The sequence below is a fragment of the Macrobrachium nipponense genome, chromosome 1, assembly GCF_015104395.2.
Source record: "Macrobrachium nipponense isolate FS-2020 chromosome 1, ASM1510439v2, whole genome shotgun sequence".
NCBI classification, from domain to species: domain Eukaryota; kingdom Metazoa; phylum Arthropoda; class Malacostraca; order Decapoda; family Palaemonidae; genus Macrobrachium; species Macrobrachium nipponense.
In genome coordinates, this window is record NC_087200.1 from 125057556 (window position 1) to 125076463 (window position 18908).

The 18908-nt window shown below is 33.6% G+C and overlaps 1 protein-coding gene across 1 annotated transcript in view; it reads left to right on the forward strand.

The window, feature by feature from the left end:
- The window catches only part of LOC135219597 (kinesin-like protein unc-104), a 298157-nt gene that overhangs the window by 229136 nt on the left and 50113 nt on the right, over window positions 1–18908 (forward strand). The window contains 4 exon segments of the mRNA XM_064256487.1: window positions 5584–5765; window positions 5876–6040; window positions 9214–9434; window positions 12850–13039. Coding sequence (XP_064112557.1) covers window positions 5584–5765; window positions 5876–6040; window positions 9214–9434; window positions 12850–13039 — 758 coding nt within the window.

Genomic DNA, 18908 nt, shown 5'->3' on the forward strand with positions numbered 1-18908 from the left:
CTTGCATGAAGGTAGCTACTGTATATATAAAGTAACATAATATAGATTATTATGTATATGCAATCACTGTGGTATTATGTAGTTTTCTACTGTATTAATATTTCAAGAATTAAGCGGAAATATCTTTTCCTCTATTGCAAAACATTTTCATTGGCATATTCCTTGCCATATGTTTGTAAGTTTGAATTAATTCATGGTGTGGAAGTTAAATATTTGTCTTATGATCTATAAATACGTACATGAAATTCTGAACTTGTCATTCAAGAGAAAGTTGTAAATTTTGCACAAAAGTATAATGCAGAAAAAATATTTGTACAGTGGACCCCCCTGTATTTGCAGGGGATGCGTACCAGATCCCCTACAAATAGCTAGAATCCGTGTATACTTAGAACCCCTATAAAAATACTTAAAACTGCCTATTTTTGTTAGTTCAAACTCAAGAAAAACCTATTAAAAATGCTTATACTTGGGTTTTTAATAGTTTTATCACAAAAATTGCAATTAATCATGAAATTGATAAGAAAATTCAGTAACTTGTTGATATTTCTCATAGAAAAATATGTACTGTGAATAAGCGAATTTCCTGTGAATAATGGGTATACACGTAAGGTCCATAGAGAAATCCACGAATATGTGAGTTTGCAAATCCGGAGTCCGCGAATAGTGGGGGTCGACTGTAATTACTATAAAGAATACTGCTTCTGACAACAACAGCTGGTGCTTCTGATTTTTACTTATGATTTTCTTTAGGGTATTGTAAATAACTGTTTTGATCTATTTTGGAACTTCCAGGATATTTACTTTATTACCCTCTTTTATCAGGTAGTGTATGAAATTACTGTAGTTGATCAGGTTATCTCTTAGGTTCACTGAATTTGATTAGCACATTTAATGTCTAGAGTATTTCTTGGAGCTGCCATTTGTGAAAAATACTTATAATCTTTTATGTATTTTCATAATTTTATTGGCAATTTTCTGGTACAATTATTAGTGTAATTAACTATTTCTTTAAACTTTTTATATATGGCAATCTATCACAAATACTTCCAGCCTTAATTATGGTTGTCTCCTTGCCACAAGGGAAAAGAAATACATTCAAAGGAGTTCTTAGAACCTTTTGTGAAATATTTACAAGGCTCAGACAGATGAGAAAAGCCCAAAGACACATACATAAATTCTGACAATGATATCTAATATTTTTAGTTATTGTTCATATATGCCTGTGTGTTAAGAAGTAATAGATCAGTAAAAATTATCAAAGGTCAAATAACTAATTCAAAACAATTAAGTACCGGGCATCCCCGAGTTACAGCGGCACTGACTTACGGTGTCCCAATCTTATGGCACTTTTTCATATACATTTATTAAGAATAGGTAGGATATACTGTACTATTTTATATAGAAAAAGGATAGCTAGATGAAAAATGTTAGTCAAAAATTATCTTTATTTAAAATACAATTTACTATTTGACTTCCATAAATAGATATGTACTATCGGTTTAACAGCCTAATTGGGGGCCAACAATTCACACACATTTATTTTGGCAGCCTACCTGCCAAGCCTTGCCACATCATACCCAATCTCTTAAGTGGCCTTACAACAGAGACACTACTCTTTCAAAAAATATCATTGTCTTTAGAATTTTGGGTAAGAAATTACAAACCAGTACTGTACTAAAAACTTTTTTCCTGAGTATACCCTGCTGAAAAGGGGGCGCTCTTATGTGCCATCAAATACAGTAGTACAGGCAGTCCCCAGTTACTGGTGGCAGTTCCGTTCTGATGGCTTGATGATAAGTGAAAATTGCCGATAACAGAAAATTGGCGATTTTTGGCACTGATAACCGGTTAATGGCACCTCTGTCAGGTATGTATCGGTGCACCAGAAATCTGTGCATTTTGGTGATATTTGGTGCCAAACAAGCCCCATAAAACCAGATCACTGATAACCAAGGCTGCCGATAACCGAAGACTGCTTGTATATAAATTCATGGATTAGGTTTATCATATAGTAATTGCTTATCAAATCGGCTATACCAGCACTTGAAGTATTTTGCACCAGCAGTGCTCTTTAACTTCTACTCTTCACCTGTGTATTACCTTTGATCTCTGCTTACCAAGTTGACCAGAGTTGTTTTAATAATTTTATCCTGCCATAATTTTCACTTTATATTGAGGAAAAATCTTTGGGTAAGCCATGCAAGAGTCAGTTGGTGTGACGTAGTGGTCTTGTTTAACTACTACTACTACTACTACTACTACTACTACTACTACTACTACTACTACTACTACTACTACTACTACTATACTACTATAATAATAATAATAATAATAATAATAATGCAGTACAGTACAAAAGGAGGCATGATTCAGTAGCAAAAGCCCTCCACTGGAACCTGTGCAAGACACACCAGCTAGCTTGCAGTAATAAGTGATACGAACACCAACCTGAGGGACAGGTAGAAAATGATCAGGCAAAGATCCTCTGGAACTGTGGTATGAAAACAGATAGGGTTATACGTGCCAAGAGATCAGACGTGAGGTTGATTGACAAAATCAAGAAGAAAGTATCACTCATTGATGTCGCAATACCATGGGACACCAGAGTAGATGAGAGAGAAAGAAAAAATTGATAAGTATCAAGATCTGATAACAGAAATAAGAAGGATATGGGATATGCCAGTGGAAATTGTACCTATAATCATAGGAACACCAGGCATGATTCTAAGATCCCAAATGGGAACTTGGAAAAACTAGATGCTGAAGAAGCTCCAGGACTCATGCTGAAGAGTGTGCTACTAGAAACAGTGTACATAGTAAGAAAAGTGATGGACTCCTAAGGAGGCAGGGTGCAACTTGGAACCCCACACTAAAAACCACCCAGTCGAATAGCATAACAGTGATAGACCAAATAAAAAAATATATAATATAATAATAATAGTAATAATAATAATAATAATAATGATAATAATAATAATAATATACAGAGACAGGAGAATGACAAGCAGAACAGAGGAATGGCACAACAAACCAATGCACGGACAATACATGAGACAGACTAAAGAATTAGCCACCGATGACACGTGGCAATGGCTACTGAGGGGAGAGCTCAAGAAGGAAACTGAAGGAATGATAACAGTGGCACAAGATCAGGCCCTAAGAACCAGATATATCCAAAGAACGATAGATGGAAATAACATCTCTCCCATATGTAGGAAGGGCAATACGAAAAATGAAAGTATAAACCACATAGCAAGTGAATGTCCGGCACTTGCACAGAACCAGTACAAAAAGAGGCATGATTCAGTAGCAAAAGCCCTCCACTGGAGCCTGTGCAAGAAACACAAGCTACCTTGCAGTAATAAGTGGTACGAGCACCAACCTGAAGGAGTGATAGAAAACAATCAGGCAAAGATCCTCTGGGACTATGGTATCAGAACAGATAGGGTGATACATGCAAATAGACCAGACGTGATGTTGATTGACAAAATCAAGAAGAAAGTATCATTCATTGATGTCGCAATACCATGGGACACCAAAGTTGAAGAGAAAGAAAGGGAAAAAATGGATAAGTATCAAGATCTGAAAATAGAAATAAGAAGGATCTGAGATATGCCAGTGGAAATTGTACCTATAATCATAGGAACAATAGGCACGATCCCAAGATCCCTGAAAAGGAATCTGGAAAAACTAGAGGCTGAAGTAGCTCCAGGATTCATGCAGAAGAGTGTGATCCTAGAAACGGCACACATAGTAAGAAAGGTGATGGACTCCTAAGGAGGCAGGATGCAACCCGGAACCCCACACTATAAATACCGTCCAGTCGAATTGGAAGACTGTGATAGACAAAAAAAAATATATATAAATTAATAAATAATAATAGTAATAAAAATAATAATATTGCTCGAGTCTTGGATCATCTTCACATCATAAACTGGTTTAATGAGACCATTGAGGCACATTTCTTGACTCACTTGATTCTCATAAATGAGAGTTGAAGATTTTTGTTAAGTGCATATACAGAAAGTTAATGAAGTTTGAAAGCTAAGTAGGAAATAAGCAGTATGAATGGATAAACAGTAAAAGGCATAGGTTGATACACTGGGATTGGAGGATAGCTGCACAGAAGGATTGCTGTAAGTGGTTCTTGAGTAAGGGAGTCTCCATTTACTGGTAGTCAGACTTTGGAATATTAGCATTAATGGAAATGGGATGTAAGGGGATGGTAACATTTGGTGCTCCATTTGAGTTCCATTAGATATCCAGATTTATTGGAACCTTACTTTTCTCAATTTTGCTGCAGTGGGACTTTTTATCTGTACGAATTGGTCAGTCTTGTGCTAGTTCAAAGTTTTAAGTTTAGCTAGTTAATGATGGGATGCCCTGTACGTACTTAACAATACAGGCAGTCCCTGGGTTACAACAGGGGGTCTGTTCCAGCAACATGTCGTAAGTCGAAAATGAGTGCTTACAACACTGTAATCCTAGTTACGACATGGCGCTGTAACTCTCGAACATCAGCTGTGACCCATTACCAATTTATTGATGAATATATTTGTAAAAGCACTGTAAGCATGGATTCACCGGGTGCCAGAACAGCCGTAACCCGCGGACTGCCTGTAGTGATTACTTTGATTATGGTCAGTGTTGGTTGTTGTAGACCTGTGTCCAAATAACTTCATATTTAGCAGAACTGGATATGACTATATAATATTTAAAGGGGAGTACTCAATGTGATTTTAGTATTTAAAGGACCGATAACGATCATTGTTGGAAGTGTTTTGCAATATTGTGTATAAAGAATTTGTAACTTACATCATATGAATTATTAGTGTTGCATTACCTTCCAACACCTTTACTGTTTTCTTTATGACTCTTAGCCCAGGTGTATGGAATAAAGTAATTATTAAACCACTTATGTATATGGGATATACAGGGAAGAATTACAGAGTTATCTCAAAGATTCTAGGTAAGAGCATACTACTTACAGTATGGTTGATTTACCCTGAACAATATTTGGTATTATCTTAAAATTTAGTTTGCAACATTTTTGCCTTTCATTGTAGAACAAATCCTTTTGCAGAGGCCTGTGTGTCTCTAGAAATATGACTAGGTGGTCTCAAAGTGCTTTGTATAATCATGATAACAATAAGTAATTGAATGATTGGTTACTTAATTTATGTAAACTAGTATTGTAATATGATAGTAATCATCAACATAATAATACATGTGATAATGACCTCATAACTAGTAACTGCTATTTCTCTATCCTTATGGCAAGTGAGATTGTATTGGTGAGTTGTTCACAAACAAATAGTACCTATTTTAATTTTTTTATTGCATTTTAACTTTTTTTACAGCAACTGTTCCTCTTAAATATTTTTCTTTTATAAAACTTACAGCATGTTTGTATAATTTTCTATCAATGTTCCCCTTTCACTCCATGTTTGTTTATATTGCATGTCTCACTGATGTTGATTGTTGTGCTGTCTTTCCCTTCCTTACCCTGCTGAAATGGTGTGGCGTTACTGGTGTTTTGGCTGTGTTATGAATGGGATATTTTGGTTCTGGGATGAACCGCAGTTTACCTCCTGGTATGGTACCTCCCGGCAGCTCTCGTGGTCCTCCCAAGAGGATGCAGCCTCCAGCTATTCCCATCAGTCAGCCAATTCGATCACCAAAGTTCGGTGTTGTTCAGAGCCCTTCTACCTCACACGTTCACGCTCGTCATGATCTCCTCGTCTGGTTCGAGATATGCGAATTAGGTTAGTGAAGTTTTGTAGTTTGGGTATTTATTAGAAATTATAAGATTTGAATTTATAGAGTTTTAACTATACCCTTTCTTGTATATTCTAATCTATCATATTTTCAATAGCACCGAGTGGAGAGTATGTACCAGCTGTTGTTGACCATGGAGATGATTTACCATGTCGAGGTTTGTTCCTCCTACATCAAGGAATACAGCGTCGAATACGCATTACCATCGTACATGAACCATCTCCTGACCTTACATGGTGTGATGTTCGAGAACTTGTTGTAGGTAAGGGTTAAAATGTATTATAGCAGAGGGTGAGATGTTTATGCTTTCAGGAATTTGCATATTTTTATTAACCCTTTAACGCCGAAGGGGTATGATAAAAATCTTCTACCGTATGCAAAGGGGGTCTCGGAGTGAGCGCCGAAGCGGAAAAAATATTTTTTTCAAAAAATCACAGCGCGCTTAGTTTTCAAGATTAAGAGTTCATTTTTAGCTCCTTTTTTTGTCATTGCCTGAAGTTTAGTATGCAACCATCAGAAATGAAAAACTATCATTATCATATATAGATTATCACAAAATGATGCATGAATTTGTAACGTGCAGACGTAACAAAATGTTTTTTTCAAAAATTCACCATAAATCTAAATATTGTTCTAGAGACTTCCAATTTGTTTCAAAATGAAGATAAATGATTGAATATTACTATACTGTAAGAGTTTTAGCTTACAATTGCAGTTTTTGACCATTTCAGACAAGTTAAAGTTGACCAAATTTTGAATTTTTTTATATATTTTATTTATATGCAAATATTTCAAAAATGAGAAAAGCTACAACCTTCAATTGTTTTTTATTGTATTGTACATGAAATTTTGCACATTTTCATATATAAAACTCTATGAAAAGCCTAATATGAAATGGAGCAAATATTACGAGAATTCGACGTACGCATTTCGGAGATTTGTGGCGGAGAATCCGCGAGCGGAGGGAAGGAAAGTTTGTTTTTAAATTCACCATAAATCTAAATATTGTGCTAGAGACTTTGAATTTGTTTCAAAATGAAGATAAATGACTGAATATTACTAGACTGTAAGAGTTTTAGCTTACAATTGCGTTTTTTTACTATTTCGGTAGAGTCAAAGTTGACCGAACGTGGTTTTTTTCTATTTATCGTGATTTATATGCAAATATTTCGAAAATGAGAAAAGCTACAACCTTCAATTTTTTTTATTCTTCATGAAATTGCACACATTTTCATATATAAAACTTTATGTAACAGCTAATTTAAAATGGTGCAAACATTACGACAATCGGACGAAAAAATTTCTGATTTTTTTTGGAAGAGTTACTGCGCGGACGTAAGGAAAATGTTTTTTTTTCATAAATTCACCATAAATCGAAATATTGTGCTAGAGACTTCCAATTTGTTGCAAAATGAAGGTAAATGATTGACTATTACTAGAATATAAGAGTTTTAGCTTACAATTGCGTTTTTCGACCATTTGAGTAGTCAAATTTGACCGAAGGTTGAAATTTTGGCACTTATCGTTATTTATATGAAAATATTTCAAAACTGATAAAAGCTACAACCATGGGTTGTTTTAAGTTGTATTTAGCATGAAATTGCGCACATTTCCATATATAAAACTTTATGTAACGGCTAATTTGAAATGGTGCAAACATTACGACAACCGCACAAAAAAATTTATGATTTTTTCGGAAGAGTTACTGCGCGGATGTAAGGAAAAAGTTTTTTTCATAAATTCACCATAAATCGAAATATTATGCTAGAGACTTCCAATTTGTTGCAAAATGAAGGTAAATGATTGAATATTACTAGAATATAAGAGTTTTAGCTTACAATTGCGTTTTTCAACCATTTCGATAGAGTCAAAGTTGACTGAAGGTTGAAATTTTGGCACTTATTGTTATTTAAATGAAAATATTTCAAAACTGATAAAAGCTACAATCATGAGTATTTTTTATTGTATTCTACATGAAATTGCACACATTTTCATATATAAAACTTTATGTAACGGCTAATTTAAAATGGTGCTAAAATTATGTCACAGTGACAAAATAATTTCTGAGATGTGTCACTGATACTTTTTAGTGCGATAAGAAAGAAATTTGTGCTTGCACGCCTGCGTAATGATTGTAAACAAAACAACGCCTTGATCTGTGAGCTCCCAGCATCCCCCAAGGCGCGTGATTCAAAAGTTTTCGCCTGGTAAGTCTATAAGTATTTTTCCGCGAATTTTTAAAAAAACTTTTTTTATTGACGTACCATACGTCCAATCGGCACCCGACAGACAATTTATGTCGATGTTTAATACGTCCAATTAGCGTTAAAGGGTTAAGCAGTAGAACATCATTCACCATTATACTCATTTTCTCTAACACCATAATGCAAAGGAAATCTGAAATTCTGCCTCTCATGATGTTCCTATGCTTATACATCTACAAATTTCCACTCATCTTCAGGCTTCCATTTCATAGTTATCACTCAAGTTTTATTTGATCCAAACCATTTACTTGAATGCATCATGAACTGTTATTGCTCTTACGTCAGTATTAATTCAGCATTGTTTTTTCAAATTTTATTTGGGAGTTTTCATATTGCTCAGTTGCTTTGTTGCTAGTAGAATTCCTATGTAAATTATACTTGAGGTATTAAGTGTATAAGACAACAATGACACATTTTTGAGAAATGGGAAAAAAACTTTCAAGTTTTCACAACTTTGTAAAGCTGCTTTCCGTTTGGAACCCTCTTGAGTTTACATATACGTACTAGTCTGTTGACTTTGGCCATATGGGTTTACAGCTAAAAATTTAAAGAAAGAAAGAAATATTATTTTGACAGCCAGAGCAATAATTTTATACTCAAACAAAACATAAGCTAATTTTATTCAAGAGGGTAACAAATATCATAAGGGACCCATCATTTAAGCTACTTCCTGTCTCAGTCCCTCCCACTTTTGTTTAAAAAGATTAAATTTCCGGAGTTTTGTCGTTAGAGCAATTAATTTTGTTTTGAATGAAAGCTGAGCCAATCTCAGTTGTCGTGGTAACCTTTGACATCAAGAGGTATGGCTTGAGCCCCCTGTTGGCCTAGAGAAATCTCTCTCTTCTTCAATAATTGCAAAATATAACTGAAGTTTTGGTGTTTTCAAAAGTAGAGCAATAAATTCTATTTTAAATGAATGCTGAGTTAGTTAATAAAATGATGGTTGCCAGTAAAATCAAGAGCTAAGCCTTTAATAACTTCTACCCCACACAAAACACTTACCTAAAAGTAAAAAAAAAAAAAAAAACACTTTTATAATAAGTTAAAAAAAATGTAATTTTTTTAAAGTATTATTTGTAGGTTGCAATTGTTTTAGTCATGAATTTTGCCTAGGATGTATTTATACTTGTAAACTTGTGGAATTTTAAACTAAAGAGTTCTTGCCTCTTAGGTCGCATACGCACAACTCCAGAAAGTGAAGATGACGACAATGATGCGTCAGTCTTGTCACTGGGTCTGTTCCCAGGAGAGTATTTAGAGTACCAAGGAGAAGACAGAACATTCTTCCGTTTTGAGGCTGCTTGGGACTCTTCTCTGCATAATTCCATATTGTTAAATCGTGTGACCCCTCATGGCGAACATGTCTACATGACCATATCTGCCTATCTTGAGGTACCTTTCTTTCTCAATCAATAAGGTTATGTCCATTTTATTATAGTAGTTTTCCAAGTACAGCAGAGTTTATAGTTTATGAAATGTCACAAATTTTAAGATTGTCATTTTGAGCAGTTGTTTGAGTATGTTATTATCTGGACATGCATAGAAATGCTGAAGGTATGGAAAGTAACTGAAGATAATTATTGCAAAATAAATTCCATGTTACTGGAACTTGATAACTGATTAGTAGTTGGTACAAATTCATCATCATTTCAGGGAACTTGATTAGTGATTTCACATTTTATATCATATTTTCTTTTACAGTGATAGATGTGAAATAATTTCTGTGTATTCTCTCATTTTATGCTTTTCCTGTCGCCAGATGTTCATCCATACTCTTATTTTCTTTTTTTGTTTTGGTTTCTTACTGGTCTTCATCCTGCTACTTCCATACCTACTACAGTCCGGTCCGGAATTATGCGTGTTCGAATTGTGCGATTCCCCTTTTATGCGGTCGCTAGTTCTCAAAAATAGATTTTCTGTATCATATGTTACACTTAATATGACGTACAGGCTTGGTTCTACTCCCCAACCACAGCATCTACTTTGGCAATTCTCCAAATGGAATTAGTCCTTTTTTTCTTTTCAGTTGCCGCAAGATTGGTCTTATTTACTTTGGTTGAGCCTTCATTTGTCCACCCCTTCACATATTCCATGATTTAAACTTTTCTGATATTTATTCCTCTGATTCTGCTGTTAAGACAAGGTCATCTATAAATAGCTGCACTCCTTTGTAGCTTCCTCTGTTATTGTGATAAACACAACAGAATGATGCTGATCCTTGCTAAAAATACTTTCTAATACGTATACCTGCCACTGTTTTTACTCAAGATCTTGTGCTTCATTATACAGTTGTAACTTTAGTAGCTTAAAGAGCCTTGTCAGCCTTTTGCTTTCATGCTATCCATGCTTCTTTTAAGTTACTGTATATACTCGCATATCATGCGACTTTTGAAGACCTAATTTTGGAGCTAGTTTTAAGGGGGCCGCATCATACATGGGATATGAAATTCAAGTATGTAATAATCACATATTAGTATTGTATGATGAAATACAAACATAATGGATATGCATCTTTTCCATGGATCTTTTAAAAAGTTATGCTTTACTTCACTGCATCCAATGATATTATATGTATTTTCAATGTACTGTTTGTTTGTATTATAAAATACAAATATAGCAATCAATGTTTTGGTTTGGAAATTAGCCAAAGGCGATTGCGAGATAAGTTTGTTTTGCTGTATTGAACTCAAATCAGAGCGACTTTCTTGCTTTTAGTAAACACAAATGAATCTCAAGATACTCTATTTATATGGGACAAAGTTATTTTACGTTATACAAAGTGTTTTCAAGTCGAAATATCACTTAAATATGTATTGTTTGTGAAATAAATTTAGTTATTTTTTTCATTAGTAGATGACGCTGAGGGCATGTTTATTGCGTAAACAAAAATCAACAGATTTCGTTCGATATTTTTGCTTGATTTCATCAGAATACTATGAGCTTTACATATTTATCTTTTATTGGAGTGAAAACAGTAAAATGTGTTCTTTCATGCCCAATAGTTTTGATTAAAACACATTTCTCTCAAATTTTGTTTATGGTTGAATTTGATGGTACTATACCAAAGTTTGTGAGAGTTACATCTATGTTGCCGATGCTTGATAATAGTTGTTAGTGGATCAACATTCTTTCCTCAACTTCAGCTAAAACTTACAGATTAAATTTAGCAGTATATGCCCTTGCCGATCTTTTCTCCACAGCAAGTAAGGATATAGTAATGTAAAAATATACCAGTTCTATTCTCCTTAACGTCATTTGTAACATAATTACAGTAATTTTTTACTGTTGTACAATGGTCGAAATACAAGCAAAAAGGCTGTTGTTATTGGATTCGGTTGTTCATAGCAAATCAGCTGTTTCTGGCTGTATGCATTTTCAAAACAAGTACTACATCATTACTAACGATACTTTTGGCATTCTCTTTTGCTTTTTTAAACTTAACTAGAAGATGGGATAGATAAAGAGATGGAAGAAAAGGGGTTAGCCTAACTAGAAAATGGAATAGATAAAGAGGAGGAAAAGAGGTTAGTCTATTGTTATTTGGTCTCATAAATTTAACTCGCATGGTACGTGATAAAAAATTTTTTAAGGGTGAAAATTTGGGGGTCGCATGATATGCGAGATTGAGTATTACACGAGTATATACGGTACCTTTGTGCTTTGTGTATATCCTAATTCCACTGTGATGTTCTTCAGCCAGTCCACTGAGATTCAAAATTTTTAGCATGATGGTTAGTTACAATATTTCTTGAAACTAATTTGCTAACACATTACTTAGACTTTTCAAAACTCTGCTGTTTATTTTTTGTTCTTTCATTTTGAACTCTTAGTAGATAATTATTTTTATTTATATTATTATTATTATTATTGTTTTTGTTGTTGTTGCTATGCTTCAGTATGCTGAGATAAGCATACCTCACCTGGTATAACTTAGCAATCTTTTTCTTTACCACCAGTACACTGTACGTACCTTTTGTTAAATCAATCCTTGTTCAAAGCTCTGTTCTCTTATATGTTATTTCTTTCTGGATTTCATAAACAATGTGTTCAGCATCTTTAATTCTTGACTCCACAAGAATTCCAGTACTACTTCTCCCATTTGGTTTCTCCAGCTCATCTTCAAAACATCACTGCTTGGCCAATACTATATCGATTTAAGTCTGCTGTGTGACTGTGGCACTTTTGGTATTACATTTGATAACCTCTTCCAAAAGTCCTGTTTTTCTGCTTTTGGTCTCATGAGTTTCTAATTTTTCCTTAGAATCATGTTAATCCTCATTATCCTTTCAATTATTCTTCCCACTTCCACATTCTTCCCACTTCCACCATATATATATGTCATTTCTTATGGTCTAAGAAGCCAATTAATACTAACATTAATAATCTGAAATTACTTTTGACATAGTTAGACTTTTAAAGTACTTTTTATTACTCCAGTAATTTGGATATGAATTGAAAGTGATTCAGTATTTGCCCTATTCAGTTCTTACTGAATTAGTGTACAGATATTTTAGGCTGCATTTTTAGATATGGTTATATCTGATATGTAAATTAGGTTATAAGTTATGTGTATACAGTGTACTGCTTAGAATTTTCAGAAATTGTTCAAATTGATTTTTACATCAGAGTGAACAAATATCATTTGGAATGTAAATTTCTTGTGATTAAATGATTTCTGTTAAAGCATGGGGATTCATTAGCATCAGTTTTACCTTCAGGTATTCTACAGTATTTCAGATGTTCTGCGATATTTATTTGTGAAATGCTTATCACATACTTTGCTGAAAACATATATTCCTCTTTCTAGCTTGAGAACAATGCACAACCAGCCATTATCACAAAAGATCTGTGTATGGTCGTTTATGGCCGTGACTCCAGAACCATCCCGCGCTCCCTACGACACCTCTTCAGTGGGTCTTACAAGAATGCTGAAGCCAATAGGATTTGCGGCGTTTATGAGACAGTGCTGAAGCGCGCAGCTGAAGCAGGTAGCCCAGGTTTGTGGTTTAGTCCTGACAGATGTAGAGAGGTGGTCAAGGGCCGCCCAATCTTCCCAGAAGCCTGCTATTGTAGGGGAGGGAGGGAGGGCGGCTGTATCAATGACTGGGCCACCTTGCAACCACCAATGCTTCACCAGCTACGGTATGCTCTCTTGCTGCTGCCCCTACCTGCCACTTGTCACCTGCAGTTTATCATTGATTTATGCAGTATATACAAAATACTGTTTTAAAGCTGCTTGATATCTTCACTTCTCAGTTTTCTTAATACATATAATTGAAGTGACTTACTAAGAAGCAAGATCATAGGGTTACCTAAAAGTATTCACCTTATTCCCCAGTAGAAGGCACACACTGCTTTTAAATGCATGATGCTTGTTGAAGGGTAATTTGTGTCTGGTAGTTCAATTAAATATGTGAACTAGACTTATGATATCCTTAAAAGAAAGGCTTTTATTTCACACATGTATACAGATTTCATGACATTTTAACATCTCTTTGAGTGAGGTAGACTAGTCTAATTGTTTCTTTTAGCAGTATTTGTAGGTCATTATTACAGTTTAAGAACAATGGTGATAGAATTTAGGAAGGTATACATTATATAAGATCTTTAGGAACAATTTTTTCTCATGAAGTTAATTTATTTTAAAAACATTGTCAAGTGCTGTGTTATTTTCTTTCAGTATTGTTTTCCATATTTTATATAGATAGTTTTTGGTTGCAGTTAACAGCACAGTGGCATACAGTGTATTTCTGACAGTTATTGGTGAATTTTTAGTCATTGAGAACATTGTTGCAAAATAAATTACACTAGTATAATTTTCTTTATCTATACTGAAATAAGAGGTAATTTGGTCAAATTCACTTTGAATTTTAATTCAAAATCATATTAAAATCAAGTTGGAAGATTAAAGTTTGTTGAATATTGTTGCATACTGCATCCCTCTTTATCTGCAAAAATAATGGGTGGTTTGTAAAAACACAGACATACAAATTGAATTTTTTATGTTGTATAAGTACAGAGGCACTTGAAATTAAGATATCCAACACAGAAGAATGCACAAATTCAACTTCTTTCTTCTTGTGGTGACTCATTTTTGGGCTAACTTTGCAGCATACTGGTCTGTATAACATCATTAAAATAATTTAATTGTGTTTATGGTGCACACTAATCTTGCAGAGTTTGCCCTATTGATAAATAAGCTAATTTCTAAGAATAATTAATCTAGTCAAGGAAATAAATATTAGAAATAGTGAAGTAGTAAGACACCGTTTAATAGTCAGTAAATACCAAGTGTTACTAAGGATATTTCTAGTTAAGTTTTAGCCGCAGAATCTTAGTACGTAGATTTAAGGCAGTAAATCATTCATGATTCAGTCTCAAAGGAACTTGAGAGATGACTACTATATGTTACTGGATGTATGTAAATGAGAATTTTACTTTCAGTTTTTTAAGTTTCTGAAGTAACTCCACATGGAATGCATGTGCTCTTGAGAGTTTAGGTTTGAAAAATAATTATATAATTAGTACTGTGTTAAGCACCTTGCGTCAGCCAAGCTTCAGGCTGATTAGTCATCTTTTTCTGGATTTTTCTTTACCATTTCAATAAAACGGTGAAAATTACAAGTAATTTTGAGATGATAATGATAACCTTGATAAACCAGTTACTTAGGTCATAATGTGTACCTGTATAATTTGATGAATGATTGACTGTTGTGGGAGATTCATTTTACCCAACAAAGTCAAGTAGTTTAGCAAAGAATGTAGTGGTATTGTGTGGTTTGAAAAGCAGTATTAGTGTAAGAAGATATAGTACAAACTTTTGTCCAATTCTTGATTACATAATTACATATACACATACTTATTTCCTCTCTTATTTATTCTTATCAATAGCTTACATCTTTTCCTCTTTATTCATACCAGCTGCTACATTAGATCAAGGTTGTGATATTGGTTTGCCAGTTTGTTTTTCAGACTGAGTCTATCTGTTATTTGTGTTATTTGATACCATATAGTTTATAGTTTTAGTGTTTATGTTACAGCTGATAGGTCTTCCATTTATGGGCTTTATTCAATTCAGCATGTAGTTTTTGGAAATGTAAATTATTGAAAACAAAACAAAATTCATTTTCATTCACGTCATTACTTATGAGTAGCCCTTTGGTGTACCACAAAATTGTTTCCGGCATTTCAGCCCCTTTTAAAAAAGAAAATGTTAGTCAGCCATTAGTGCTGTTCATACTTTTGCAGATCCCAGCTTCTCAGGATGGTAACAGTCTCACTCTTCCATGTTGTCTGACTTGTGAGCTGTGAGAAATTAGTGGTGTAAGGGGCTAGGAATTTTCATCATAAGGGATGGGTATTTATGAAAAAGATTACACATCTTTTGAAAATATTGTATTTTTTCATAACAAATCCATTACATACTTAAAGTTAACCCAAATGTCAGTTTATGTGGTAAGGATTTAATTACTAAAAAAATCCCTGGCTAGCTACTTGAGACCTTTAGGATCTGCGTGAAAGCAAAAGCAGGACATCAAGGGAAATCCACTGATATTGCAACTTCCATGTGGAAAATGACTGATAAGTTAAAAGAAAGAAGTTAAGCAGAATGTATGGATACTTAAAGAGCAGTATACATTGTGAGCTTTCTATCAGACATCAAAAGAATGAATCCCCATGATCTGCTCATGTATGGACAGTAAAATTGCAGACTGCACTGAAGCATCTGGGACAAGTTTTGGCAAGTGAAATGTCTAATTACAGATAATGGTTTTCTTGTGAGACAAATATATTTTTCTTAAGGTTTATTATTTATCTAAATAGCACTAACTCTTTGTTAAATACAAATACTAGTTAAACTTTGGTAAGTGAAAGAAAATTTGGATGTAAAGGATGACCTGGAAATTTATACCTCTTAAGAAATATGCCTTGATAATTGAAGAGTGAAAGAAAGTGGTGTGATTTGTTATGTTTAACCCTCTTACGCTGAAGGGGTATAATAAAAATTGTCTCCCGTATGCCGAGGGGGGTCTCGGAGTGAGCGCCGAAGCGGAAAAAATATTTTTTTTTTTAAATCACAGCTTGCTTAGTTTTTAAGATTAAGAGTTCATTTTCGGCTCCTTTTTTTGTCATTGCCTGAAGTTTAGTATGCAACCATCAGAAATGAAAAAAATATCATCATCATATATAAATAATGCGATATATGATAGCGCAAAAGTTTTTGTATATAACACATTGTAAAACGATCAAAGCAACACAGAGAAAATATTATCACAAAATGATGCATGAATTCGTAACTCGCGGAAATAAATTTTTTTTTTTCAAAAATTCACCATAAATCTAAATATTGTTCTAGAGACTTCCAATTTGTTTCAAAACGAAGATAAATGATTGAATATTACTATACTGTAAGAGTTTTAGCTTACAATTGCAGTTTTCGACCATTTCAGACGAGTTAAAGTTGACCGAATGTCGAATTAAAAAAAAAAATTTTTTTTACACGCAAATATTTCAAAAATGAGAAAAGCTACAACCTTCAATTATTTTTTTGTATTCTACATGAAATTGCTCACATTTTCATATATAAAACTCTATGAAACACCTAATATGAAATGGAGCAAATATAACGAGAATGCGACGTACGCATTTCGGAGATTTGCGGTGGAGAATCCGTGCGCGGAGGGAAGGAAAGTTTTTTTTTTTTTAATTCACCATATATCTAAATATTGTGCTAGAGACTTCGAATTTGTTTCAAAATGAAGATAAATGACTGAATATTACTAGACTGTAAGAGTTTTAGCTTACAATTGCGTTTTTTGACTATTTCGGTAGAGTCAAAGTTGACCGAACGTGGTTTTTTTCTATTTATGTATCGTGATTTATATGAAAATATTTCGAAAATGAGAAAAGCTACAACCTTCAATCATTTTCAGTTGTATTCTACAGGAAATTGCGCACATTTTCATATATAAAACTATATGTAACGGCTAATTTAAAATGGTGCAAACATTACGACAATCGCACGAAGAAATTTCTGATTTTTTTGGAAGAGTTGCCGCGCGGACGTAAGGAAAAATTTTTTTTTCTCATAAATTCACCATAAATTGAAATATTGTGCTAGAGACTTCCAATTTGTTGCAAAATGAAGGTAAATGATTGAATATTACTAGAATATAAGAGTTTTAGCTTACAATTGCGTTTTTCAACCATTTTGGTAAGAGTCAAAGTTGACCAAAGGTTGAAATTTTGGTACTTATTGTTATTTATATGAAAATATTTCAAAATTGATAAAAGCTACAATCATGGGTTGTTTTTAGTTGTATTGTGCATGAAATTGCACACATTTCCATATATAAAACTTTATGTAACGGCTAATTTAAAATGGTGCAAACATTATGACAATCGCACAAAAAATTTATCGGAAGAGTTACCGCGCGGACATAAGGAAAAAGTTTTTTCATAAATTTACCATAAATTGAAATATGGTGCTAGAGACATCCAATTTGTTGCAAAATGAAGGTAAATGAATATTACTAGAATATAAGTGTTTTAGCTTACAATTGCGTTTTTCGACCATTTCGGTAGAGTCAAAGTTGACTGAAGGTTGAAATTTTGGCATTTATCGTTATTTATATGAAAATATTTCAAAACTGATAAAAGCTACAATCATGAGTATTTTTTTGTTGTACTCTACATGAAATTGCTCACATTTTCATACATAATACTCCATGTAACGGCTAATTTAAAATGGTGCAAAAATTATGTCAAAGTGACGAAATAATTTCTGAGATGTGTCACTGATACTTTTTAGTGCGATAAGAAAGAAATTCACACTTGTGCGCCTGCGTAACGATTGTAAACAAAACAAAGCCTTGATCCGTGAACTCCCAGCATCCCCCAAGGCGCGTGATTCAAAAGTTTTCGCCTGGTAGGCCTATAAGTATTTTTCCGCGAATTTTAAATAAAAACTTTTTTATGTCGACGTTTAATACGTCCAATCGGCACCCGGGAGACAATTTATCTCGACGTTTAATACGTCCAATCGGCGTAAGAGGGTTAAGTAAAATGTTGGAATTAATAAAATTCTCTTCCGCTTATAGACGGAAATGTTTTTTTAGGTTATTTGGTTTTTGAATATAAATTTTTTTTAATTAAGGAAGTATAGATCATTTTTGGAGGACCTGAATTTATTTTTATAAGATTTGCACTAGTATGTAGAAGCATACAATTTTGTTAGGTTTCCTTAAATAGTACCACATACTGATAATGGGTACTAAAACTACACTGAAATTATCCTGTGATATATAAGTGGCTGATAATATCGATTTGAAAATTGTGACCAGTAAAACTTTATGTTAATACTGACCTTTAGATATTTTGGAGCTGTTATTTTGTTATATTGTTATGTTGGTGCATTGACAGTTAATATATACATATCATATTGTAATTATATACGCTGTTTTAGATTTAAAAAAAAGACACTTAATTACTCTTTGCTTTTTGGGCTTCAGTAGATCCCTCTTTTACACTTGCTATCATTACTTATTTTGCTTCCAGCTTGGATTCATGTGACTGTACTGGATTGTTCGTAAATTTTAACCATGAAAATTATAGTAAAACCTGTGCTCAGCTTTTTGGAAATTGTTTTATATTTCAGTACTCAGAGGTAACCAGTTTCAAATAACCTAATGTCTTTCACATGTAATCCTAATTTTGGTGTGATGTATCGTGGTCCTTCGCATGTTTGCATGTTACATTTAACTACTGTGTATAGGCTTGGTAGTTTCCAGTAACCTGTAATATATTTAACCAGTTGGGTTTGTAAGTATTGTTTTAGTAGATTTGATGATATCGCTTCTGGTGAAT